Raw genomic sequence first — 22,054 nt, 5'->3', positions numbered from 1 at the left:
ACAGTTATTACTTTTGGTCATTCAAATCATTGAACTTTTTAAGATATTCCAGGATTTACCAGGAATTTTGCTCCATTAAATTACATAGGGAATTCTTGTGCTTAACCTCTTTTACAGGTTTTCACCTATATTAACCATTTTACTTTTAAAATGTTGAGCTCTTTCAGCTCAATTCAGCCATTTCTTTTACAAATTTAGCTTTCTTTCAGCAATACAGCATTCAACCCTGCATTTTCTTCTGGAAATGCAGCTCCTTCTAGTTCCTTCTTGTATTTTTTTCTTCAATGAACAGATTTGGAGCCTGAACCCATCAAAAAAAAACAACACACTGGAAGCTTTATAGCTACGGATGAGTCCATTCAACACACAAAAGGGGGTCAGCAAAACTTTTTAACCAATTCATCTGTAATTATGAATAAAAAAATAAATATAGAAATGAATCGACAAAATCCACCATGTAATTTTAATCTCCGACATAAAACAAATCCCTTTAAAGCAAAAATTATACAAAAAAAATCACTGCCATTATATTAATATTTATATTTATTTATATTATATTAATTAATTATATTAATATAATAATATATATTTATTTTGGACTTCATTAATGTCCCTCCTTGGCTTGGGTGACAATCATTTACGAGCTCGGTTACGTAGAGTCCGGCATATGGGCAGATCTAAAATCATGGATCTTTAAAAGCTGTTAATTTGACAGCAATTAGTGATCTGGAACACTAGAAGGCGCAGTTCTTGCACTATTCACAGATGAATCTTTAAAAAACGTAAATATTTAAATTCACCACAACATCAGTGAGAAATGAGGTTGCTAGCCGGATTTTTGTGGTTGATGCCCGTCTGTCCTGAACGGGAACAGCAGGATTCTGTTGACGTGACAATGGCGCCACTGCAGTAATAGTTACTGATGGTGTACGCTCTAAAAATACAATTAAAACGTATGAACAACTAGTTGTTTGGGAGTGGTTTCATATGAAATACAAGGAAAAAAGGGAAATATGGGGTTACACGTGATCAGTGAATTTCATGGAACTTTTGCTAAGATTGGGTTACAAATTAGAGGTTAAATGACGTCAAAGATTAAATAGGTGAAAAATAAAATGCTGCACACTCAACAGAACTGACATTCCGACTGCAAAACCTCCAACTTTTTCTCAGCTTTGCATTTTCAGAAATACTTTCCAAAAGTAAAATCTTTTTCTCTAGAGGCAGAGAAACTCAGAATCGCTTCCTGACTGTTGTCGTCAAAGGTCGGCGTGACGGCCTGACTAACTCAGAGCCATTCCTGTTTCTGCTTTGACACTTACTTATTTTCCTTTCTTCACTCTAAACAGGGCTGACTTTAACACCTATGGAAAGTCGGGAACACCTTTGTGCACCTACATGTGGAATTACCCGGTCACTCAGGAATATTAAATATTAAACTTAACATCATTACAATGAAAGAAACAAAAATCTGCATATTGCGTGCAAAGAAAGAAGGTCAGAGAACATGACTGTGCATTGTTCTTAGTCATTGTGGTTAGGAACTCGCTCAGCTCTGGTCCATCATCCTCTGCTTAGCTTAATGTCATTTAATGGCATCTCTGAGCTCACAAAGGAAAACCCAATTTGAAACAAGAAAAAAAGAAATCATGACTCAAATATTCAGCTCCTACAAACTCGTCAGCCTGCTCCATAGCGCCACCACTCATCAGAACCGTCCCGCTGCTGTCAGTGCGGCGTCCCTTTTCGCCGCAGCTCCAGAGTGTGCAGGCCCTCCTGACGCCCCAGGGCGTGCTGCGCTCCCACTTTGTGAGCCGTCTCGGTGGCGGTGATGTCGATCTGGGCGTACTTGGTGGAGCCCTTTCCTGTTAAGACACACGTCCCAACATTTAGCTCCAATCCATCAGGTTGGAAGTACAAGCCAATGTACAGACGCGGTCAGAGGGCTGGCGGTCTGGCAGCAGCATATTTCGCTCTTCACCGCACAGCGTTTTAAGAGTTCAAGTATCTGTGAATGGTTGTCATGTCAACCGACTCAACTTTGGCCTGATCTGTCAAATTGTAGACATTCAGTCAACACTCCCATGTAGTGATGAGGCTAAAAACTTTTGACGTATGAACACATTTTTGGAAAAGCGTTGATCAGCCAATTTGCCGAGCATCGAAAAAAGAGGCAGTGGACACAAATCTGACGGGCAAATCGTGTTTTGGTGTAAACATGGCATACCTCTTGAACAGATGATTCTGAAGCGGACAAAAGCAGCTGTGCGTTGACACACGACACTTTACAGTAGTGAAGTGTTTACGCAATCAAAGGAAATCGTCTCCACGCTAGAATCTGCTGATTCACGTCGATCGTGTTAAAAGTCAACGAGTTTGGAAGCTTTGTGTGTTATATAGGTGTCGCCGACGATATCTCCGATGCTAAATGGTAAGTATGCGCCACGTCTGCGTGCTCTCTGCTCTTACTAATTCCTGACAGATGAAGACTTAATCAGTGTCATGTCTTGTCATTTGTCCTGAGTTGTGCACTTCTGGTCTATGGCTGTCACCTGTGTTGTCTCGTGTTGCACTTCCTGTTTTATTTTGAAACAGTAACTCTCCTCTCGTTTCAGGCCTTGTTCCTTCCTGCCCTTGTCTGTTCCCCACAGGTGTCACTGTGTCATTTTCCCTGATTGGTTCCATCTGTTTGCCCCTTCTTTATGTCTTAAATAGTCTCAGTCTCTCTTTGTCCTGTGCCACTTTGTTTGGTTATTTCCAGAGCCATAGTTAAAGCTTGTTCAAGAAATTAAAACCACTAAAATCTCTGCATCTGAGTCCAGCCCTGTGATCATTCCTGACAATCAGTCAAAGAAATCAACCTTTTCTCCTTAAAGCGGAGGTTCTCAAAGTGGCCTTTAATATATCCTCATTGATGGTTACTAAATCAGATGAACAACGAGGCTATGCTGCACAGCAGGAAAAGTTTACAAAAATGACTAAATCCAGTGAAGCTGTGACAGAAGCTAGCTACGTTGTGGCTTTGGAAATGGCCCGCAATAGCAAGCGGCGTTTGTATGCTGAAAGCAAAAGAGTTTGAAGAAATAAGTCTGTCAAATGATACAATTACTAGACGAGTAGACGATCTGGACAGCGACCTCCGGCAGCATCTGGGAAAACATCTGGAGGGCCTGGTTAACTGTACAAATGACACTTGGTCATTAAAGTTATTAAAAACAACATTTTTCAGTTTTCTTCCCCACAATTAGTCCCCAGTCTAATGTCGAGTTCCAAATCCTCTGCTAGAAGAACTTTGAGAACCTCTGCCTTAAAGAGTACGAGCAGCGGGGATGTGGAGGTGTTGATGGGAGCCCTGACACCCCCTCCTCCCAGGTGACGGATTAATAAGCCAACATATAAACTGTAACGCTGACATTCCACATTAACCTCCTTTCGCGTCAACGCTCGAATGTTCCTCGTGCTCTCGGGGGGGTCAGCGCCATTAACAGCCGGCTTATCGAGCGGCCGCACCTCGCCGCCTCATCTCCAATGACGAGGACTCAGCTGCTTTGCTGTCAGACGAGAAGCCGTCCTCTCAGTTCTAGACGTCTAATGAGGTCGATTGTCGATCTGCAGACTTTTTCACTGTTGCTTGATCATGACATGCAGATGCATTGTGGGTAAGTTCTTTTATTTCACTCTGCAGTGGCTGCACATAAAATTAGATGAATTAAAAAAATCGGCTTTTCAGAAAAAGCAGAAAGAAGAAAAAAAAGAAATCCTTGAGCGCTGTGTGAACCAAACTAGAACAAGAAAGCAGCGCTGAGGTCATTCGGCTGTAATTCTAAACTAATTGAATCTAATTCAGACTTCTGCTCTGGCTGTATAAGAACTGATCTAAAAAAAGCTACTCTTTACATAAATCATTGCTGCTAACCCAGATGCAATTAAAGGTGCTGTTCTGTGTTCTTGTTAATAAATTTGATGCGGTTTTTATCATATTTATCAATTACCCAAGTTAGCATTTAAAAAGGGACGCCTCGGTCAATCTGACAGCTAATTCTCTAGTTTGGATTTGTTTCCCAAAAAAAAAATAGGAAGAAACTGAATTAAAAGGAGCACAGAGTCAAAAACTTTTATTTTATGCCGCCTTTTTCTTACATTTTTTTCCAAAAGCACTTGTGTTATATTTCCACTGCAGTAGAAAAAAGTCGAATCCTGGATGCAGCAGCAATATCTTTGAGGTTTCAGATAAATTGTAGTGTCCTGAGAGTAGGCCTTGTGGTACACCACATTCTATCTGATTTGAATCAAATTCAGTACACAGATCCATGACCGAGTCAAACCAAAGACTAAAAATGGGACCCAATGCCTCCCTGCTTGACACACAGCATTAAGGGGGGGCTCAGGGGTTTAACCACCAACTGGTTCCTGTCTGCAGCTCACCTCTCCTCGGGGGGATGGGTCAAATGCAGAGAACACATTTCACACACGTAGGCGTCTACCAATAGACGACTTTTAGTATGGGAAGTGGAAGGAAAATCCTCATCCATCCTTACTCTGAACCGGCAGATGCCCGGCTGCCCCTCTCCCCCCGTGCCCCGGCTCCTGCAGCTCCAGCTCCATGTAGTTCAGCTGCTTCTTGGACGTGGGGCTGACAGGGATATTTACATACGTTGCACCGTCGCTCTGAGCTCTTTCGGGAAACGGAGCCTCCGGGGAGAAAACGAAGCTTGCTTCTGGAGAAAAACAAGAGGAAACTGGAATGATGGAAGTGAAATGATGGTCTGCATGCTTGTTTTTTGCTTCTTTTTTTTTTTTTTTACATTACATCGAGTATGCCTTTGCAGGGCTTCCTTTGCCATTTACTCCTGAAGTCTAATTTACAAATGTCAAAGCCTCAATATTACAGTATCATAGCATTAAAGTATGAATTTATGCTGCTAGGCAAGCCCTTTTTTAAAAAAGAAAACAGCCAGAAACTCACAGCTGCTACCATCATTTCTATAGTACATTCTTAGAATGACATCATCTGTAGTTGTCACTCATTTCTTTACCGTTTGTTTTTTCAGTTTGACCTCTTTTTCTTATCATCTGGATAGCACAGTACCTCCAACCCTACTTTAAGATCACTTTGAACAGCTACAACCAAAATAGAAGATCATAACTAGCAGGTTTTTCATCTATGATGTCCTGGGCTCAATCCCCAGAATCGTCATGATTTCTGATTCTCTGAAAAGATCTAGTAAGTAAAGATTCATGAAGAAGAAAGAGGACGGAAGCCTTTTTTTTCCAAAAAGAGTGACAGCAGGCCAAACCTGAAAAGCATCAACCACAAGGAAAAGCTCTCCCAGCCAGCGAGAGGCCATTAGACGCCAGCACAGTCTCTCAGTGGGTAAAGCCTTTGGCAACGTCTCACTGACAGATGACAGAGTAACCTCCCCCTCCTGTAATGGCTCCCATTACAAAACAGCATACGCTCTGAGAGAAAACACCTTCAGAACCCAAACTTTGAGTCAACTGCTTTCCAGGTAAGGTGATTTAGTACTGCGAGGCGTTCAAAGGCAGTTTGTCAACATCTGTTGCAACGTGAGCGAGGGTGAAGATCTGCAATCCAAGTGAAAGAAACAGAAGATCGTCAGTGTGTTTATGGAATGTTTTAATGTCATCTTTTGATCTATTTTAAAAGTATTTCCACTGCTCTTTTAATTGGGATGACCATATTTTGTGCGTCGTATTATAAGGTACAGCGTCAATAAATGGTTTATTTTGAATTTATGTGATACATAAGGCGCACTGACCTATCAGATGCAATAATCGAGACAAAATATTTAAAGAAAAGTCATTATTTAGACTTTATTAGCAGTATTTAGTCATTTGTTTGAAGCTACGTACGTTTGCATGCTCACAACACCTATAACTCCCAACATTGTTTGCAACAGGTAACAAAAAAGAGATTAAAACTAATGTTACTGTGACGAAGCTCACTCCCAGCCTTGTTAGTAACACACACTAAATGTTAGCCACATAGCCATTTGAATAAACCAATAATCAGAAAATCAATTTTTAAGCTCAATTTTCTTTGTATATTATGGAGTCCTATACTGTTCATAATTAAATAAATAAATATTTAATTCAATAAATAAATATGACCCCATGCAAATACACAATCAACCAATAAATCTCTCATAAATATATAAAAAGATCCTGAAATTGTGAAAAACCTGCACACAGATTTTAAATTAGCCATTATATTATTCAATATATTTCATTTTGCTTTAAAAACATGTTCATTATTTTAAAACAGCATTTTAAAATATTCATTTTTAATCATGTTGAATTTTACTATAATTCTGTCTTTTTTCAGAAGCTCATATTTCAAAATCGAATATTTTCCAAAGTAGCTTTGTTTTTATTTCATGTTGCTGTTTTTCACAATGGCGTATTTATTTCATGAAGAGCTTTTTCAGCAGAATGGGTCTTTCTGTCAATCAGTGAAAGTGGGCGGGATCTAAACGCTCATTGGCTGATCCATGGAAATCGACTCATATTCCTCGATACCCGCTCAGCGGTGTGCCAGAGAGATGACATATTTCAGGGATATCCGCGAGGCTTTGCTGACATTAGAGGATCAAATAGAGACAAACTATCTGTCTGCTGCAGAAGATGCAAATATGAACGACTCTGTTTTTGTAGTTTGAGGGTTTGTGTGGACCAAAGGAGCTCCGGTCGTCAACATCTTTCACACTCCTCATTCTTACGCCATTCACTCACAGCTCACATCGTGACATATGTCGGCTCGCAGGAGGATCGACAGAGTGAGACCAGGCAGCTGTGCAAAGCGGGACAAGCCTGCTCGGGCCTGAACCTTATGATATTTTTCTATTTTCAATGAGACAATGATTATAATCAGGTCCTCTGGTTTTATTTTTCCCTCTCAAGAAAAATGTTGAACCTTTCCTGCGATGACGTTTCTGACATCTTAACACTCTCCATGTACATTGTGCATCCATGCATTGTTACTGAGATAAGCACAAGCAACCGCTCCATGTGGCTATAAGGCTAAAAACATTAGCTGGTAGCCCCTCCCACACGCGGCACGGTGCGTTCATGGAACTCCAGTTCATAGAAGCTTAGTGGAACTCCAACAACCACTCAGCCGAACTTAGACCACTACTAGATGTTCATGAGAAGATGAAAATTGCCGAACCGACCACAAAATCACCTGAATTATGCACACTCGCCCAAAGCCACTTTTATCCGCAAATTTAGAACCAAAACTGCCCAATTTCTTGTAACACTGTGGATGTGTTGAGGTGCACACTCCCCCTAGTGTTGAGGGGTGTGCATTGCGCCGTCACGTTTGCTGAAGCATCTTCGATCGATGTAGTCAGGGGAGTTAGGGTGCTGCTGCTCATGTCTGGGTAAAGGAATAGCCAATCACAAAAGTGTCTCCGCCTTGTCTAGTTTGATTGACAGACAGACCCATTCTCCTGAAAAAGCTCTTCATGAAATAAATCAACCATTGTGAAAAACAGCAACGTTAAATAAAAACAAAGCTACTTTGGAAAATATTGATTTTGAAATCCGAGGTTCTGAAAAAAGACGTAAAATTATAATATATTCCACATGATTAAAATGAATATTTTTAAAATGCTGTTTTAAAATAATGAACATGTTTTTAAAGCAAAATGAAATATATTGAATAATACAATGGCTAATTTAAAATCAGTGTGCTGGTTTTTCACCATTTCATGATCTTTTTATATATTTATGAGAGATTTATTGGTTGATTGTGTATTTGCATGACTTCATATTTATTTATTGAATTAAATATTTATTTATTTAATTATGAACAGTATAGGACTCCATAGTATATGTCCTCCAACATCAGAAAAAATGACACAATCATGTTTAAAAAACAAAGAAACACCCATTTCGACAGTCTTTAAATAAAGACTTAAAGACAAGCCCTGCAATTAAAAGTAGATCCGATCAGATTCTCCAGCATCAATAGCTGTCTAGTTGAAATAGGTTCATATTGGCATGTTGGTCTGATCAAATCAGGCATGTTTAAAGTTCAACACTGGTGGAGTCATTTTCAAACTCAAGGATTTTATTTTGTACATTTTAGTTCAATCTATTTAAGCAGATCTGAGCTGATCAATGAAGCTATAGTTTACATCGTGCTAAACAGAAATTATTCCGTTCTTCTGTCTGTTTGATTTTTCAAACCTAAATTAGTCAGAATGGCGACAGAAAACATCGCCAGCGAAACCACAATGGATTTGGTACCATGTTGTGGGAGCGCTGGGAGTCTTCCAGTCGGTCTGTATTAGACTGAGGGCGTTCGGGGTGTGGGCTAAAGTAGCCACATTTCTCCCGACGCCGGTCCTTTCGCCTCAGCGGCATCCCTGCAACCCGTCAGTGCACTCTGTTTGTCCATTTGGGGCTGAACATTTACAACTTCACAGCTTAAAAAAGAAGGGTTGTCACTGTGTTAAATCAATGTGTTTGTGAAATTCAAAATACCAGCAGATATTTGACCATCTTTGCAGCATTATTTGGAGGTAAAGCCAATTCAGTAAGGCTATTCATAGGAACGATAATTATTTAGCCTTGAGATTTCTGATATTGCTCGCCATTTTTGTTGCACCGCTAATGTCAACTTGGGGTTGTGAGGGGCTGTAAGCTAGCAGGAGAGAGTGTAAACAAAGCAATCACGGGAAATCTAATCTTTAACAAGTTAAACCAACATCTAAAAATGTTTGCTTTGACTTACATGTCACACTTACATCTTCCCATTCTAGATTATGCAGACTTTCTTTATTTTAATGCTACTTCATTCAGCTGGTTTACCCTCATCTACAACAATTTATGTGGTTTTGTCCTTCGCTGCCCTTATTTGACTCAACGCTGCTCATATGAACGGCAGTGGCTCAGGCGGTTGAGCAGGTCGTCCAATGATCAAAGTGTCGGCGGTTCGATCCCCGCTCCCCCCAGCCAGCTGTTGTTGTGTCCTTGGGCAAGACACTTCCCCCTCCCTGCCTCCAGTGTGGCAGGTGTGTGAATGTCTCTGTGATGGTCAGAGGGGCCGTGGGTACGAACTGGCCGTCTGCCCCAGAGCAGCTGTGGCTACAGCTGTATCAACCATCACCAAGTCTGAATGAGGAGTGAATGAATAATGGAGACACTGTAAGCGCTTTGAGCGTCTGGAAAAGCGCAGATAAATCCAATCCATTATTATTATTTTATTATTATTAACGCCGTGGTTGCTCACGCCATCAAACAGAAGACAAGGTTCACTGGCTACAATTTTATTTGAAATGTGTTACTCCCTTTTTTATTGCAAACAGTACTACGTTCTCTATAGTCATCTAGACCACAGACTACAGTTTTCTGTTCCTAGATAAAAAAGCAGGCTGGGAAAAAAGCATTTTGTGTTAAGGCACCTAGCAACTGGAACAGTTTTCTTCTTTCTTTCTCAAAGCTCTCATCATTTAAAATCATTCTTTATTCATTTCAATAAAATTTGCCATTTGTTTCTTAAATTGTATTATTATTTTAATTTGTGGTTTCTAATGTTACTTTTGTTATATATTACTTGCTTCTTATTTTTGCTATTACTATTATTATTTTCCCCCTCAGATGATGACTCCTATTTTTATTTTTTACCTGTATTCTTTTTTTACCTTTAAACTTTAAATCCTATTTTCTGAAATGTCATTTAGCAGAGTAGGGAATACGGAGAGTTGTGCGTTTGTGAGTGAGTGTCTGCATCCTGTGAGCTTGATTGTGTTGCCTTTTTCGCTTGTTTTTCCTTTTGCTTCTCATCTACTTTAGTAAATGTCTGCTGTACAGGAGCCCCTTGAAAACGAGATGTTGCAACTTGGGGGGGCTTATCCTCATGTTTAAATAAATCAAATAAAACAAAGAAATCGTCTCGAGTGAACAGTCCTGCCCACAACTTAGATGGGAATTTCTGATGAACTCCTGCTGCTCTCCTGATCCTGGAAAAAGTTTTTTTGATTTCAGCTAAAAACGGCACCATCATAATTAAAAGAGCAGCAGGAAGACTTTTATAGCCAAAAAAGATGATGGGATTGGGATTTTAACATCAGAGATGTTGTTAATAACAAAAGCTGTTTGACAGACTCTTCAACCCGTGTCTGATCAATGTGTATCAGCTGATCTCACATCAACGTAGCAGTGATGTAACACATCGCTAACGTGAAGTGCTGCATAACGGCACTTCAGAGTCCGTTGGAATGACATGAATTGTGTAATCAGTTAAAGAGTTACGGTAGTAGAAAGAATAGAAACACACTGATACACGCCAAAATAGCAAATGTCGGACGATTTATCGGTTGACCCTGAATTTCAAAAGTGTGACTTGCTGAAGTAACTGTTTATGTACCGTCTAAGAAGACAATGTGCATATGATGGAAAAACCCTAAAGCAACCTGTGGTGTTGATTATGATGACAGTGACTTACCGTCAGCCTCTTGGAGAAACCTCTTGTGGCTATAGCTGCCCATTAACTCGTACTTGCTTTTCTCTTCTGCCTGAAACGCACACACATATAGTGGGTGCAGTTGATTACAATTTGCACTGAGTGCCCATAATCAGAGCGTCCGTTTATTACACAACTTAGGGATGGAGTCAACAGCTCAGTGCGCACAGTATTTATAGAGCTCTGAGGGCTGCATCTCACATGTAGGAAAGCTGTCTCCATACGTCTTCATTAAAGGAGGACAACTGTTTCTTTCGCATAATCTCTGATTCCCAACAGCAACTGGGGTGTAAAATCTCCGAGTCGTATTGATTTCAGCCCCAATGAGCTGCACGCATACCGTGATGGAACCACATTCACGTATGGATGAGCCAAGAACTAAACCATTACATCATTATTGGGCTTTATTGTTTAATTTGCAGCTTTAATTTTAATCAAAAAACAACAAAAAATACCTTTACAGTGATCCCTGTCTATTACGCGGTTTACTTTTCACGGTTTCGCTACTTCATGGATTTGCATGGTGCATTGTGTTCTGCATTCTGATTGGCTAAAAAGTCACTCCGCTTCTTCTCTACCTGTGCCTCAATAACGTTGCAGTTTAATATGTACACGTACGTAATACAGCTTGCCAAATTAACATTACGTACGTGCAAATTCTCTTGCAATTTCGAGTTTCTCTAAAACCCACAGAAAAAAGAGCGACGACAACAACTGCCTATCACTATGTTCTTCTCCCAAACAAACACAGCTGCACCGCGGGCTTCAGAAAAAGAAAACACTGCAGAGTGGAGTCAGGATGCAGCGGCTCAGTCTGTAGAGCAGTAAATACACCTGACTCACCATTTGTCCCACTGTACTTTGTATTTTTTTTTATAATCATTTTAAATTTTCTCCCGTTTAATCCAAGTACGGTACTCGGGTCGCGGTGGGCGGGGCTAATCTCCGCAATTTGAAGTATTCTGTTCACATTGATAATTAAAATTATTATTTGACAGTACAGTACAGAAGATATTTGTTGAAAAAAAAACGTTTCTAAGTTGAAAAAAATAAAGTACCTTTATTTGTGAAACAAATGCTTGAGCCTGTAAAATAGTCTGTTCTTTCTTTTCAATGTATAATAGAGGATTTAATTGTATATTAATTGTAAGAAAAAATAAAGGTTTCTACTTCATGGATTTTACCTATCACGGGTTCTTTTTGGAACGTAACCCCCGTGAAAAACAAGGGTTTACTGTATTGGATTTACCCGACCTTTTCAAATATTTTGAGCTCTACACATGGCATAAAAAAAGGGTAAAATCTAACGTTCAGCTTCAGATCTGTCATCTGATATCAAATATCTTCAGACAGAAGGAACGTGTTCAGAGGGACCTACCTCTGAGCTCCTCTCTGCCATGCGGCTCTCCATGATCTCATAAGCAGGATCGGTTCTGCGTCTTTGCTCTTTGCCGTTAAGCTTTTTGTCTAGTAGAAGATGAGACAGATTCAATACAATAGAAGCTCTTTAAAGATGCCACAGCATTCAAAAAAATATTTTCTTTCTTGTAGTAAAAAAATGGGTAGTAGGGTCAATAGATTGGCGATTAACACTTAATACCTTTGGCTAAAACAAACAACAATAAAATTGGTTTTCAAATTTGACATGCAAGTTGCAGGAAGCAAACCAGACGTGCCGGGACAGCAATTCACCATGGAGTTAACCTTTGGGATGCTTTCGGTCACCCTGTGTCATCTAAGTCAACCCAAGTCAGTCTGAGTCTGTTCAAACCAATAAAACTTGCAGAATGTTAATCCTTGGCGTTGAAAATGTTTCATTTTTCCCACAGTAAAGGTAAACGCGTAAAAAATGTAACTTAAGTGCCACACCTTTAGCTTCCTACCAATAGAAGCAGTATTTTTATGAAAACTGGGCCTTGATAGGACATAGGCCTGCACAATATACCGCAAATTTAACCTGTGGAATATCCATATCGCAAAAGCTCGCAAAAATTGCAATAAATGGTTACCTTAAATGTGCTAAAACAATTTTATGGCAGTTTAAAGTATTTAACAAATCAAATACATTTATTTATGTTTATGGTCCAATGCAATTTATGCATTGGACCAATTGGAGGAACTCCTTCACGTTGTTGACCAATCAGATAAGCTCTTTTATGTTAGATGTTTGCCTCCTACGTCGACGAGGGTCATTTGGAGTATAATTTTTAAACTGTAGCAGTGAAATGGTAATTATGTTTGTGGTTGTTTTATCGCAAGATTTGCTCATATCGTGCAGCCCTAATAGAACAATATATAGAGATAAGGTTTAACAAAATTCATAATTATAATAAAAGCTTAATAGTGCTTTTAGTGAGAAATACTGTCAAAACATTTTCAATTTTTAATACAGAGCTGCAAGACAGAGAATGAGAGAAAACAGATCACCTTCACATTTACTATTTGCTACCAACATCGACGCAGAAGAAGAAGAAGCGTCCAAAACAAACATGGAGGAATATCAGATCTGTCCCCTCCTGAACTTTATATTTTTCTTATTTGCACTGAGACATTATTGTTCTTGTTTTTATTTTTCCTTCCTGTAGACAGCAAGTCATCAAACTGGCTTATAGACGGATGGAAGAACCGCTGAAAGCAGCGTCCTTCAGATGCAGTCTCTACAGCAGATGGTAAAGATCGCCATGAAAAACAAATAAAAATAAAAGGACTGATTGGATTCCTGAACCCAGACATGGAGACGTGTTTAGCGATGCTTTTGTGGAGCTCTTCAAAAGAAATAAACCTAAACTCTCAACGTCATCTGTGTCTTCTGTTTATTGAAAATGAGATGAACAGTCGATGCTTCCATGTAGCGAGGAGGCTAGAAACCTGACGGTAGCTTCTCCAACACGTGACGGAAGTGTCTGGGCATTTTTAGAAAAACATTGAGCAATGAATTTGAGGAAAAAGGGCCAGTGGATGAAAATTTGACGCATTCGGAGTGAAGCCAGCATTATGCCGGATTTGGCAGATTTTTTTTGTAGTGTTGTATTTTTCTCCTAAAAGTGTGACATATACTCCAGAGCGACCTATACACAGTATCTATGTTTTTTTCCTGTTTAGTTTGCATTTTCTGGCTCCGGTGCGACTTTTACTCCAGAAAATAAGGTAGGGCTTTTTGAAAAGTGGAAGTTTTCTTTGCCTTAACTTCCCTTCCCATTTATTTCAGTTGTAGTTAAAAGATCAAGAAATGGAAAGATGTCATTGAGAGACGATAGAAGAAGCACAGAAAGGAACGGATGAAGAAAAGGAGATCCGCTTGAGAGGACCAGGCACCAGGGGTTTGACCTGAAGTTGTGCAGTCTCTTACCTTCGCTGGTCGCCGTTTGACTCTTCTCCTCACACCAGCGCTGCTTCGCTACATCTCTGGGAACCTCGTAGAGCAGCTCCTCCTCATCAGCACTGTCCTCCTCTTGGCTCGTCCTCCCATTTAACCCGTTTGGGAAGGTTTGCGAAGCCAAAAAGTGTCTGTCGCTGTACGTTTTAGCAGGCAGAGCGCGAGGCAGAGGGTGGCAGTGCACTACCTGACACTTAAAGCAGTTTTCATAAATGGCCGCTCTCTCTTCTTGCCGTGACTCCTGTAATGGTCCAACTGCTGCCAAACGGAGCTGATTTCCCAAAGCGGGGCTCATTGACTCATACGGGGTCAATCTGTGCCCTTCTGCCACAGGAGGCTTGTCCGCTCTTGGAAATCTGAGCAAATCTGTTAAAAGACTGACTAATTTCCCAGCTTTCTTTGGCAGCGACGACTCGACGCCCGTTCTGGAGTTTGCCGGCTCTGTGCTGCGGACGCTTCCAGAGCCAGGAGAGGCCCGTGACTCCTGCCAACTTCCCTTCACTGAAACAGTATATGTGAGTCGTCCGCGGCTGCTTAGTCAAAGTTTTTCTTCCTCTTTTTTCCCAGCATGCATCAGTTCTTGAGTTCATGCATGCAACAGAAAAATCCATGCAAGGATGCAACAGGAGTTTGGGAAGACCACTCTTACCTGGTATGACTGGCACTGAGGAAGAACCTGAGTGAGGGTGTGGGGGGCCCATCTGTGAAAAGAGGGAAAGAAAAAACAAAAGAAAGGAAACGTCATTAAGAAAGTGAAGCTAAATCTCCCTTAATAGAGCCAACATTAACAAGCAAGCATTGGATAAAGACAGAGGAATTTAGCCCCTTCGAGGAGCACCATGGAGCCAGACCAAGAGTCCTTAGGATGGGATTGGAAGTCCAACTTTGTCATTGTCGTTACAAATTTACTCTCCTGCAGAAATTGAACACAACTCAAACTTCAGCACCGCAGATGTAAGCTATGTGCTGAGAAATCAAAGTAAACACTTTTTTTCCTCATCAGAGAGTAAAATGCAACAAAGAAATAAGAGAGTAAAACTCAGAGTTGGATAGACAATAACCCACAAAAGTGTTTTTTTGGGAAAAAAAGTAAATCTTGTTATTTTGTAAAGAATCATTTTTTTCATTAATTCAATTCAATTTTATTTAAATAGCCCAATATTAAAACATAGTCATCTCAAAGGGCTTCAAAGCAGTGATTGTATAAGAACATAAAATCAGTCATGATATCGTAATTGTTAAACCAAAATAAACAGACTAAGCTAAACTGGGCATCCCTGCCCTTAGACCCTCATTCTCAGTTAGAAAAAACTCCTATCAGGGTTTTCCAGTGCTTTAAATTCAAAAACACATTTTTGTCAAATTGGTTTAGTTTACAAAGTGGAGATCAGCCATCTGCTGCAATTAATTTTTAAAGGAAACCCCACAAGAGTCTGACAAGTCTTTTGTTTTTTTAAGGTGCCATAGAATTCAGCAAAAACAGTCCATATAAACAACTCTAAAATATTTGTGAGGAAAGTCGCGGCGAGCAGGAGATCAGCAGTCGTTTACAGCTTACAAAGTGTGAAGCAGCTCCTTTCAGAGAGGGTGTCAAAGCGAATCGGTTGCTAAGCTGACTTGTTGGACAGATGGATTGTGGGATTGTTGGTTGTTCTACCACCAAACACACTTTCATCGCTTGAAGCCTGCGCGATACCACGAAGGTCACTTTGACAGCGAGCTGCCGAGCAGATGATACACTCCTGATAAAGCCTGTGTACACAGGCTGCTGCTGCCGCCTGACAGCAGAGCTATCCAAAAAGCAAATTGACTTTGAAAAGCTGACGGCTTCATCTCAGAGTTTATTAAAGCTCAGACAAATGAAAAAAAAATGTTGACGTTGCCTCGCTTACCTTGAATCCACCACACACCGAGCAGATGATCACAATGGTTTTGGGCTCCAATAGGAGAGAAGCACAGGAATGAAAGGAGTCACTAGAGGGCGCTAATCTGGTTTTCTCCTCCTCCTCTGTGAGGCCCTGACAGTGTTCACTGACTGATAGTGTCTCAGAAGTTTCTGAGTGATCCTCAGAGGTCGTTTTATCTCCTTTTGCTGACTCTGTCACGAGGCCAGAAGAGGCAGGAGTGTCTTTGGTTGAGGTGGAAGGCTCCTGTTCCATGCTTTCCTGTAAAAGACTCCTAGGACTGTCGTAAAGACACAGCAGCGAGGTCGGAACCTGGTACCTGTGTCCAGGAGCGCCGGGGCAGCTGCATCGACACAGATCCTGGGCTATGTGGGGGGGCAAGCTGAATACAGACCCAAAGTCCTCTCCAGAGTTGATATCCAGACTACCTGTGTATGATGAGAAACTGCCCGAGTATGAGGAGTGGCTCCCAGTTGCGATTCCGCTGTCGGAGGAACTCTGACGGCCGATCTCCTGAAGCTGCCGCTGGGACGTGGCTGCGGGGCGGGCGCCGCCTCCGTGGACGGCAGAGAGCTTCTCGCCCATCGGGGGGGGCGCTCTGTTGCTCAGGCGGCTGACACTTCCAGGTGGGTTGGACGCGGGCTCGCTCCAAATCGCCAGCCGGCTGCCACCGCTGCAGTCTGACTGGCTGTTATCTGAAGTGTCGGAAGAGCCCGATATGCTGCGGTCATCTCCTCCGGCAGACGAGACTGCTGACAAAACAGAAAATGATTATAGCTCTTTTGAAACGCGGCGGTAGGGCGGCCGACCCATGATCGTAAGATTGCAGGTTCGATTCCCGCCTTGCACGCCCATGAGTCAAAGTGTCCTTGGGCAAGACACTGAACCCCACCTTGCCTCTGGTGGTAGGCAGGCGCCTGTGTTTGGCAGCGGAGCCGCCACCAGTGTGTGAATGTGTGTGTGACTGGGTGAATGGGTCTGTGACTGTAAAGCGCTTTGTCCTTGTAGGAAGAAAGGCGCTATATAAGTATACGCCATTTACCATTTACCAAAAAGCCTCATTTGTTTTACTAGCCTATCAGACTGCCAACATATTGCTCCTCCCGCTGCCTTTCAAAGTGCAATTGTTCATTGATTAATTTTTAAACAGTTGACACTTTCGAAAAATAAAAGGGACGCCGTCCACACGTCACTACCAAATCGGAGTCCCTGATTGGTCAAAGAATGACCTGGTTTGACTTTCAATACGCATTCAATGGGCGTGGATCTTCTATGTAGAGCCCGAAAAAGGTGATAGAAACTTGCGTAGCAATGCTTGAATGACAGAGGTTTGAAACGTGCATTTATGCGTCTTTACACAACCTTTTCATTGGAAGTTGTCGTGTGTCCGAGCCTGGTGTGAATGTAGCCTTTGCCACATGCACCCTCATGGGGGTTGACCCATACGGGTGCTGCTGGTTTTTGGTTCGTGCCCAGACCAGTGGTAGTTTATAGAAAGAGGGCCTCCATCTTAATGGAAGCACAGGTGTATCTTGCAGTTCCATGAGCTTGTGCGGCAGTGGCTCAGGCGGTTGAGTGGGTCGGCCAATGATCGAAGGGTTAGCAGTTTGATCCCCCTTCCCCTAGTCAGACTACCTCACTCTCCCTGCCTCCAGCGTTTCTCCATGTGTGAATGCATATGACTGTCCCGGTGATGTGGCCGTAGGCGCGTACTGGCAGCCACGCCAGGGCAGCTGTGGCTACATCAGTAGTTTACCATCACCAAGTAATGAATGAGGAGTGAATGAATAATGGAGTTACATTGTAAACGCATTGAGCGTCTGGAAAAGCGCAGATAAATCCAATCCATTATTATTATTATTATTAGGGGACGTAATGAAAATGCTACATACGATTGTCGTGCGTGTCTTAAGTGTATCGTTAAGCATTTGTAAGGATATTATAAGTTATATGCACTTGTGATGTACAGATGATGCAGTCATTCGATGCCCTTACTGACATGAGGTGTGCAGGTGGAATGTTAGTGTCCACAGGACAGGAGACCCAAACAAACTATGCCCAGATTGTCTAATTTCTTACATTTTAACAGTCTAACACAAAGAGCGTGCAGTCAGCGCGCAACAAGAGCACACTTATGACTTGAACAGTATTGACGCCCTCTTGCGCTCTGCATCCGGGTCCAGGGGGGCTGAAAAAATGAAAAATCCATCCGATGCACCTAAGTCTCACCTACTTATTTTACCCTTATATGTTGTTTTCATATTGTTGCAAACCTGTTTCACAGGTTTGCCCAAGCCAGAGTTTCCGTGAATGAAAACTCTACCCCACTGTTGCCTAAAGGGCCAGATTTGGTCTGTAATGAAACGGTACCACAGGAAGATCGGTAATTTCAATGAGAAAGCCAGAAATCCAACCTGTGCTGCTCCCATGGGAGAGCATGCTCAGCCGCCTCTCCAGCTCCTGGGCTTCCAGACTCAGCTTCTCCTCTGAACTTGTCTGGCCGGAACCGAGTTCTGCAAAAAAAGATCAACCAGAAGTTCTGCTTCCAATAAAGTCTTGTGTCCTGAAAAACACATCCAACAACCTAAGCAATACAAAAAGAGGCATATTCTCTGAGAATCTGTAAACAACATAAGTGAGATGAAAGCAAACACCTTGGGAGGGTTAAATTTACCCCATGAGCCACTGGGCTGTCGTGAAAAAGGGTCGCACCTTGCAGTGTTTTTAACACCGCTGGGTTTATTATTAGCGCTCTCACGTGGCTCCATCGCTACGCGCTGTGCTGCCGGCGAGCTAAAGATTCTTGGTGCTGCACAAGGATCGAATGTAGCCTGCACCACCAAGGTCAAACCCCGGCGTTGACTCCTCCTTGTATTTATACTTTGTTTGGCTCATTTGATGCTTCAAATAAACAAAGATTCTCAGTTTCCATGCCACAAAGAGACACTGAAGTAACTCTGATGACAACAAACTGTTGTTTTAATAACTTCTTGTTTTGTCTATGTTATTTTTACCACGTGTGTTTCTTTTTTTTGGTGCATAATTTTACCATTGATTTGCCTTTTTATGTAACAAACAGACTCAGTACGTCAAAAAGTATTTGTCTGAGTTTTAGATTTCTCTCAAAAAAACATGAGAAGAAGAATATCTGAAAAAGTCATAACTCCAGTGGGTTCTTTTTAATTTGCAGAAATTTCCAAAAGTCATATTCCTCATTTATTTCTGTTTCTGCACTCTGAACGTCTGCTCGATTTAACAATTTCATTAATTAGTTTAAACGGATCAATTTGTGATCAAAAACTTAAACTTCTTTTGGAGATCACATTAGAATTAGAATAGCAATATGATTAATTAGGTTTTTTGTGCTGCTTTGCAATCTGTTAGAACACATTTCGTGTTTTGTCTTGTAAAGCATACCACCTTCGCCTTCATTTATGCGCTTTTTGGGCTTTAAGGTTCAAAACTCTCGTTTTCACGCCTCTGTAAGCAAGTTTCAACAACTGTTTTCAGTCACTACGTACAAAACATGCTGCCATTGAACCCGTGTTGAAAGTTAAACCAGTTGACCAATCAGGAACTTGGAACAAATCTTGCTAACTTGGAGCACGATTCGCAAGATTTGTACCGTTTCGACCTTTCGCACTAAGCCTCTGCCAACAGTAAGTGGCAGACATTAGAAAAATAAAAGCTGCTTGTCTGTCCAGTGTGAACACCATATGCTCAGAGCGTGCATGAATAGGCAACCAGCTTCCATATTACCTTGTGTTTTGCTTTCTTTTTAGCCCAGGTTCTTCATAGCTTTTCTGTTTGACCTTTGACCTTTAGGTGCTGTTTTGTGATTTGAACCATCAATGGTTTTTTTTTTTTACAGCAGCTTGATTTTTGGTTTAAAAACTAACTTTTTGACATGGAAGTCAATGTGAAATTGCTCCACTTTTGATACCCCCCCCCCCCGTTCCGTTTTAGGAACAGAAATGTTTGGTACTCCTGGGTTTGTTTACAAATTTAAAAAGAAGATGAGGGCATAATCTAAATTTTAAAAGAAAAATATTTGTTAATTTTTGTTAAATTAACAAATGTTTATAATTATGCTACCGGTAACTACAAATTTGTTGTAGGCTGACCTTTTAGAATGCAAAAAGCCTATTTACATGTAAAGTTTTTTGCTCTTGTAAATATCGAGGTGATAATATCCGGTTTCACTCCACCACCCTTTAGTGTTTCATGGGACACCATTGTTTATTTGGACTGAACAACAAGCGAGAAAAAAACAAAAACAAGCACACGGGTGGAAAAGTGGGTCTTGGGTCACATTTGCCTGACTGATAGGCATCCAAGCCAGTCACAGAGGGTGATATTTATAAAGATCTGACATCATAGCTAAACGCCTTCTACCTCTGAACAACTTTGAGTTTATGACTCCAGGGCCTGGCGGACACATCTCTGGGCTATTAACAAGTCTCCAGCGTGTCCTCGCCACATTTTTGTCACATCTATAGCTGTGAATTAAGGGTTGAACAATATCTAATGACAATGATAGTAGCTTAAGAGGAAAAGAACGATTGTCAAACAGTGTAGGAACTATTAGAACTTTATGTCAAATATCAGTTTTATCTTCTCTTTCATGGTGCCACTGGAGCTCCCGACCGTGTCACTGGAGAAACATGGGTGTACGACTAAAAAATGTTGCAAGGAAAGAAAGTAAGCCGAAAGAAGGCAGTAAAATGGATGGGGAGGCAAACACAACGCCTGGGGGTGAAAATATGAGGCCTGGATTAGAACAATAATCACAACAGACGCAAAAAGACAGAAGCAAAAGATCTGGTTGGGACCAGACAAGAACTGTGAGGAGAACCCAAAGGAGGAAAACTAAAAACAAATGTACGTTCTGCGGAAAAGAGCAAAACAAATGTGAAACCTTGAAAGAAGAGAGGATTTAAAGAATGGAAAAGTCAAAGTGAGTGAGAAGGATCGGGTTCGGCAGCAGTGGAATTGCTGGGATGAGGTTACATACTTGCTCTGGGTGATTAGGAGGTTTAGGCTGCTGTGCTTGGGTGAACTGGGACTTTGATCTTCTACTCCCTTCTCGACGTCCTCCCCGCTATTTATTCTACTGCGCACCGCTGTCATAACAGCACAAGCTCAACCAGTTATTGAGCGGCAAGACGTGTGGAAAGCAGGACATCCTTTGACTATTTTAATGCTAAGAAAACGTTTCATAATCATAAAGAACATACTTATTGATAAGTATGTGTCAAATTGGTAGTTTTATTTATTGATTTACATATTTCCACACTGGAGTATTTCTTTTTTGATATTCATCACTGCTCATTTGAATCTTGTTTTGCCATCATCACAGCTGCCTCATCTTTGTTAATTAGCCTCTTTACACTGCAGAAGCTCTCAAATTGTTTCATGCGGATGTGTTGTCATGTTCTCATTTTTGCGTTTAGTTTAGGTTTGTTGGGTTAAAAGTGAGCTAAACATTTCCATTTTTCCTACTTGTCAACTACAGATGTGGAACTTGTGAATATCAACCACAACCTGTAGAAGTTTGAAGATTTAAACCTAAAAAAGGCTTGGCAGTCATGTAGTTGATATCCATAAATATAGAAATGTTATATGAGTCTAACAAAAATAACATCTCCGGTTATCAATAACAAACACACTAATGTCCTTTTTCTTTAAGGGTAATTTGAATATTAATGTGTTCTTCATTACATTTTTGTCAACGAATTACATAGCTTCCTAAGCTAAATGTTGGCATTCAGAATTATAAGATGTGCTTTACTTTTGTTAATAGCATTGACTCTAAATGAGACCTGGACTGAGTAGCCCCTCCCCCTTCACATTCAAAATAGGAAGTACCTACTGGTTCCAGGAAGCCAAAATCTAAATCTAATTCAAAATAAACAGCTGCTACTCTGTTATTATATTTGTCAGCATCAAAATTCCTGCTCTGATACATGTTTTTAACATGTTCTTGCTCATTCTAATTGTTTTCATGATACTTTTGTTGTAGTGCAAGTCATTCAAGTCATAAACTGACCAATCAGATGCCTCAATAAAAGTAGGTGGCCTCTCATCCAAGTGTTGATTGACAGATTCTCCCGAGCCTGCTTTTAGTGGAAGGGGTGTGGCCTTCTAACACGCTCACTGCTGACTGGAGAGAGTGGTTGCCATAGAAATGTAGACCACGACCGACAGATTAATCACGGCTTACTGACGATATCTGGTTCCAACATCTGGTTGGAATTTAGAAGTAAGTCATTCTTCTATAGG

General features: G+C 41.1%; 1 protein-coding gene across 4 annotated transcripts in view; it reads right to left on the bottom strand.

The window, feature by feature from the left end:
• Window positions 1-260: 260 nt before the first annotated feature.
• Window positions 261-22,054, bottom strand: part of LOC101161092 (protein Dok-7) — a 42,673-nt gene continuing 20,879 nt past the window's right edge. Inside the window, exons 6-13 of one of the 4 annotated variants that reach the window (XM_023966184.1) lie at window positions 18,187-18,285; window positions 15,761-16,521; window positions 14,518-14,569; window positions 13,842-14,369; window positions 11,871-11,959; window positions 10,475-10,544; window positions 4,539-4,718; window positions 261-1,865 (exon numbers count right to left, since the gene is read on the bottom strand). In XM_023966184.1, coding sequence (XP_023821952.1) covers window positions 1,729-1,865; window positions 4,539-4,718; window positions 10,475-10,544; window positions 11,871-11,959; window positions 13,842-14,369; window positions 14,518-14,569; window positions 15,761-16,521; window positions 18,187-18,285 — 1,916 coding nt within the window. In that variant the 3' untranslated portion in view covers window positions 261-1,728. Of the gene's footprint in view, window positions 1,866-4,538; window positions 4,719-7,852; window positions 9,142-10,474; window positions 10,545-11,870; window positions 11,960-13,841; window positions 14,370-14,517; window positions 14,570-15,760; window positions 16,525-18,186; window positions 18,286-22,054 lie in introns of those variants that run through there. The other 3 variants (XM_023966183.1, XM_023966186.1, XM_023966185.1) reach the window with 3 other exon arrangements.

This window comes from Oryzias latipes, chromosome 18, assembly GCF_002234675.1.
Source record: "Oryzias latipes chromosome 18, ASM223467v1".
Taxonomy (NCBI): domain Eukaryota; kingdom Metazoa; phylum Chordata; class Actinopteri; order Beloniformes; family Adrianichthyidae; genus Oryzias; species Oryzias latipes.
The sequence above is the reverse complement of the archived record's forward strand: the minus strand, read 5'-3'. Positions and strand labels throughout refer to the sequence as shown.